Below are 6,106 nucleotides of genomic sequence, written 5' to 3'. Positions count from 1 at the left end.
GCCGACTATCAGTGATCTAGCTGATTCTAGCTCGTATCAAGCGTAAATATTTTTCACAATCTTGGACGCAAGTCAATGTTTACTATATCTATTGACAATTTGTAATCGTCCAAAGCAAACATTTGGTTCCTTATCGTGTCGAAGAAGCGATGACTCAAAAACCCAAAAATTCGCCATGATCCACGGATATGGTCTTAATTGGCGATGTTAAAGCAAAAGCACATTGAACATTGACCTAATCCCAGAGCCATAATCAAACGCGGATTGCGTAGCCAAATATTAGGCAGTGGTCTCAGTGACGCAATCTCTGAAGAACTTGCACGTTTTTATCCCGTACGATGCATAAATGTACGGAATATCTTGGTTGAGATAAAAATGAGGAGAATTATCATTCACGCGGCAAAAAAGTGATAACCTTTTTTTAGATTCTACTGCGCGATTCACCAATCAACCTATAGGCTATACTTAACAGTCTTTTTGTGTACTTAAGCTGCAATTATCACATTTTTATCATTCTAGTGTAGATAGCTCGGCCGGATCCTCAAAATAGTTGAGTTTACCAATGTTTCAGAGTGAATGTGGTGAAGCATGTACGCGTATCGTTACCAAATTTTTGCATCGCTCTCAGGTAAACACATTAAGTTGGGTTATATGAAATAAGTCCAAGGTTAGAGGTTATCGTTTCGTATTGGTTACAGCGACCGTGAGCGAAATATCCGATGGAATGCAATATGGCTGGTCGGCACCGATCACCGCGCTGCTCCTGTCGGCGAGGAGCCCGTTTCCGTTTAAGGAATCCGACGTCGTTTGGGTCGAGATTAGTTTGCTGTTCGGCACCTTGATTGGTATTCCGATTACGGTGGTGCTTTTGGAAAGTCTCGGCAGGAAGACGTCGATTTTGGTGGCCACCGCGCAAAATTTGCTCGCGTGGGTTCTGATCGCGTTCGCGAATTCGGCAGGTGTTGTGTACGCGGCGCGGTTTCTCTCCGGAATCGCCGCGAGTGTCGTGTTCGCCGCCGCACCTGTGTACACGGCCGAAATTGCAGATAAGAAGATCCGCGGGTTCCTCGGCTCGTTTTTCTCCCTCATGATGATTGGTGGCATTCTGCTGGTGTATAGTATCGCACCTTTCATACCGGTCGTGTGGTCGTCGGCCGTCGGTGCCCTGTTTTTGGTAACGCAGTTGGTAACCTTTCCCTTTTTACCGGAGAGCCCATATTATTATTTGATTAAAGGTCAAAAACAGCAAGCTCGCCAAGCGCTGCAGAAATTGCGTGCGAGATGCGATGTTGAGAGTGAGCTCGAGGAGATTGCGGAAGCCGTCGATAAGCAAGAGGCCGAAAGGGGATCGCGCATGGATCTGTTTACTGTTAAAAGCAATCGGCGAGCTCTCCTCATTTTGGTGGTCCTCAACTGCGCACAACATTTGGCTGGAATTAGCGTGCTTCTTATGAATATCCATACAATACTCAGTGAAGCCTCTTCTGATTTATCACCCAGTACTGCCGCAATTCTATTTTCGTTAGTGATGTGGTTGGCAGCCCTCTTTGGCTCAAGATGCCTCGACAGATTTGGAAGAAGGCTAGTTTTGATGGTCTCGTGCATCGTAACCGGTACTACACTGTTAACCCTTGCGATTTACTTCACCGTTCAAGACTTAGACGTCGACATTAGCTCTTACAGCTGGATTCCAGTAATACTGGTACTGATATACGCAGCTGCGTTCAGATTTGGCATGGGTTTGGTTCCAATTGTGCTGACAGCTGAGATATTTCCAACAAGTGTGAAAGAAATAGGCGTCACCATAGCGGAAGCGTCATTCACCGCTTCTTCGTGCTTAGCAGTCTTCGTCTATCCCTATTTAACAAAGACGTGCGGGCTCAAGGCGCCATTTTACATTTTCAGTATCTGCAGCTTTCTTACTAGCGTATTTGTGTTATTTTTCGTACCGGAAACGAAAGGAAAAACTCTGGAAGAAATTCAGAACCTGCTCAAGGGAAGCAGAAACGACAGAAAATTGGTTACAAGCTACGGTACGATTAACTCGGCGAACGGTATTAACCAAGAACGGCAGTGGTCGTAGTGTAAACAGTATTTTGTAGTACGTAAATTATTACCTTTCAATTTGTTATAAAATAAATATTTTTGTAGCTACACTAGACTTCGTGTAGGTGACCAATCCTTTTGTTACAATCGATAGATGGCGGTTTAGCACTACGTTTTCTAAAGTCACTAAATATAGAAAGTACCGCAATCCATTGGGCTCGTGTGTTAGAGAGAGAACGCATGATTGTTGCCCAAAAATGGCGGAAGTTACAGATTCTAGTAACTTTAATGTTAGGGATTGTTCCACCTGTTTGGAGATATCTATATATATTTTTATAAAACATGACAGTACTATGAAGTTAGGTTATAAAAAATTACAGCTATTCAGATTTTATTTGTCAATTTTTTTAAGTTGGCAGCAAATTTGCCCAAAAATGGCAGATGATTGCGGCACTTTCTATATCTAGTGACTTTAACGTTTTCCAAATTAGATGTTTAATGTCAATACGGCAAGGCAAATGTGACAATAAACAATTCTTAGGGGAAACGAATATTGCCGGACTTATCGCACCCTCGCCCACCACATAATAAACAACTCCGTAAGGACACATCTACATATCGCGCTGCAGGCAAATGTAATCTAAACTTTATGCAGTTTGTCTCCTTAAAAGAAATAAACTTCGTTATAGCTTTAAACCAAAATGAGAGACAATAATTGAATTTTTAAGTTTTTCTTTCCTACTTTAGGCATACTTTATGTTCCAAAGTTAATAGAATTTTGTAACTTTGCGAGTGTACCTACCGCAATATAATGAATAATTCACAAACCCTGCACGTATTCAATCTGAAAATATTTGAAGGTGAAGGCATTTTTCAAATTAGAATGATTTTGATACGTGTCGATTTTTGTGTGTACAGTTAACGTGGAAAAATGACCACAAAAGAAGAGAGAAGTGTTACGGGTATGTTACTTACGAAGCCACTCTTCTTTATCATGATGCAATATAAGTTGCCTACCTTCACTTCACATACAGTGATTAATACATTTAAAGCGAGGTAATATGTAATTAATATAAATGAGTAGGTATATGGAAATATACACAAATGGAATGTAGAGAGATAAATAATGAATTAGTTCACTAGCGTGAGAGGTTCCACCCTGTATATATAAGAGAACTGGCAACCACGCAATTTATAGAAGGGAAAAGCTCTCTTGAGAAGACGAACGTTTGTTACGATGGTTTTTTGTGTTTTTAATGCAGGTTAGTAATCTTTATCATTTATTTATATTCTGTATACAACGTTTAATGTTGTGTTGTATATAATTTTCAATCTTTGTTTTTGAAATTGGCATGATTTAACCTCGTGTATGAAAAATGTCGTTAACTTTTTACTTTTATTGTTTGAAATCGTTTTCATTTTTGGTAGGTATAGGAAATTTTATAGTGTACTGCTTCATAGCGAAAGAGAACGGAAATAATATGCAATAGAATGCAGATAAAAGTCTAAACTTTACAGTGTTTCCGGCTCTAGAAACCGTCGTGACGGGGCATGTGAGGGACAATCTCCCCTACAATTTTATCTATGTATTAAAAAAGAGTGTACGCTGGTTTTGCGATTCAGAACTTCCAATCGGAAAATAGACTAGAAAAAATTTGGTGGGAGAGCGGAATTCTTAACCGAAGCTTCGCGAACATCGCGTAACATCAATTCGTGGTTGAACCTTAAAAGCGAAGCGAAGCGGCAATTCTAGATCGCGAAAAGTTTATGTTACATTATAAATCAATTTTAATTAAACAAATTTAAAATTCATAATAAATAATAAATTTCTCTAAGTAATGCTGCATTCCACAAAATTACGAGCTTCCCCACACCAAGGTCCAAATGTCTCTACTGCGAAAGGTATAAAAATATGGGTTTCTGTTTGTGAATAAACTTAAACAAAACGGCTACTTGTAAAAAAGTTAAAGACAATTAATTCACGCTTTTGTTTTCTGTTAAAACCCTAACATTTTTGACATTTCCACAATGCGGTACATCTTTAATTTATTACCGTGAATAACATAAAATTCAGGTAATTAAATTAAAGAAATCTGAAGCACGGTTTGTTCCTGAATCAAATTGTGTCAACCATCTTTCGCATTTAATTTTGAAAAAATAACTCAGTTCAACTGGTGTCAACACAAGAGGTCCGACCGTATTGCTCAAGGCGTTCGTTTCACTATAGAATTTTTCGATTTGCGGCGGCCTTTAACATTCTAACATTCCTAAAGAGGTCGACTTATGGAAGTTATCTCGTGAACCAAATTATGAACGGTTAATGAACCCAAACCAAAAATATTGTTAAAGTTTTCCTCCTTCATTGTAAAGTAGAATTTCAATACAAAACACCAGGTGAGAATGCTTTGAAACTTCACTTCTCCACTTTTATTGCACTTGAATCTCGATTTAGATGACACTGGGTTTAGTTGTGATTACAGATGTAAAATTGGCCCTTTCATGGTGGAAAAACTGCCTTTAACGAATAGTTGAAGACACCAGTCAACTTCTTCGTAAACCTCACTTTAAATTGACTTAAACGTTCACTTAAATAAGTACGTATTCGTTAAATCTCTTAACGCACATCTAACTTTCTCCCATAAGAACTTTACAACTGGTCAGACTGACTGTCTCGCGACAATACGCTCAAATACGGCTAACTGCCGAACACTAAAACAAAACATCTACGTTTCAACGTACACGACCTAAAAACAGCATCGGTTCACGCATCTTTCTCTGCTATATAAAACATTATTCCAGTTCCATACTCTTTCCTTAATTGTCTGCGCGTCTTCCAGTGACACTAACATGTTCAAACTTCGGAGTTAACACGCCCTTATCTTGAAATTAGCATACGCAGCGATAACCTGTAATCACAACAATCGGATTTTTACAAAAGAATAAACCTCATATTTTTAAACACGCCATTTGGTGTAAAGAAGTAAATGGTTCTCTTTCCTGGGGGGGTATTCTATACCCCCCAGACCCCGCAGTTGCCCATTCTCCACCAAAATATTTAGTGCTTTTAGTACTTATACTTTAATTTTTAGAAAGGGACAATCGAACGTAACACCAGAAGTCTGTGGGGTAGGGGTTAGTATGATGGGTGTAAAGAAATAAATCTTTCCTTTTCTGGGGGGTATTCCGTAGCACAGGGGGGCCTGGGTATTCCATACCCCCCAGTGGTCGAAGATTGTCTGATGGGTGTAAAGATTTAATCCTGAATAATTTTTGACGATTTAAAATTCTCCGATCTTAATCATGAACCAATTAGTGTAAGTTAATCAGGTAAGGAGATCAATGTGATTCAATAAGTGAAATCAACTACGTTTATTAGGAGCTCATATTTCGTAACGATTTGTTACTACAAGTTGTAGCAAAATTATGGCTCTGAAGAAGTAACAAATCGTTACAAAATATTAGCTCCTAATAGATGTAGTTCATTTCCCTTATTGAATCACATTGATCTCCTTACCTGATTAACTTACACCAATATTTGAAATATAAGGTGCTCAACAGTTATTTTACACCTCCTTGCATTCCTATGAGCCTGGTACATCATTTTTTTCAACGACAGATGATGCTAGACGATAAATTCTTGCATTCTGGGGTTAATTTACTTCTGATACAATAATTTTTGAAAATAAAGTTTGTATCAGGAGAACATCATACGGAGGAAGGTGCTCTATAGTTAATTATTATTGTCTTTTCTACAATTTCTTACATTTTTGATTTTTATGATCCTAATACAATGATTTTTTAATGAAAAATGTGTGACAGGCAAACGTAGTACGATAGCAAATGCTAAACTCACGATCTCGCATCCTTTAGGTCGTACAAAATATTTTTTGAAGCTGAAGGTTGTATAAGGAGAATATAATATCTCGAGAAATGCTGTACATGCCATTGCCTTTTTTACATCTTATTAGGTTCCTGATACAATTACTTTGTATCTTGAGCAGGAGAACTAATGCGATAGAAAATACTAGGCAACAATTTTCCTTCTGTCCTGGCCGAGGTC

General features: G+C 38.4%; 1 protein-coding gene across 1 annotated transcript; it reads left to right on the top strand.

Annotated features, from left to right (window-relative positions):
• Window positions 1–2,276, top strand: LOC116177139 (facilitated trehalose transporter Tret1-like). Its single transcript, XM_031496019.1, has 3 exons — window positions 1–628; window positions 699–2,101; window positions 2,152–2,276. The coding sequence occupies exons 1-2, from the start codon at window positions 589–591 to the stop codon at window positions 2,081–2,083; spliced, it is 1,425 nt and encodes a 474-aa protein (XP_031351879.1). The 5' UTR covers window positions 1–588; the 3' UTR covers window positions 2,084–2,101; window positions 2,152–2,276.
• The last annotated feature ends 3,830 nt before the right edge of the window (window positions 2,277–6,106 follow it).

This window comes from Photinus pyralis, unplaced genomic scaffold, assembly GCF_008802855.1.
Source record: "Photinus pyralis isolate 1611_PpyrPB1 unplaced genomic scaffold, Ppyr1.3 Ppyr1.4_LG7, whole genome shotgun sequence".
In the NCBI taxonomy this organism is placed as follows: Eukaryota; Metazoa; Arthropoda; class Insecta; order Coleoptera; family Lampyridae; genus Photinus; species Photinus pyralis.
The sequence above is the reverse complement of the archived record's forward strand: the minus strand, read 5'-3'. Positions and strand labels throughout refer to the sequence as shown.

What these genes read in the sequence shown, in the direction of transcription:
- LOC116177139 (XM_031496019.1), top strand. Translation starts at nt 589, where the DNA reads ATGTACGCGTATCGTTACCAAATTTTTGCATCGCTCTCAG. An exon ending in AATTTTTGCATCGCTCTCAG is followed by an intron (nt 629 to 698) that starts GTAAACACATTA and finishes TATTGGTTACAG; the next exon opens with CGACCGTGAGCGAAATATCC.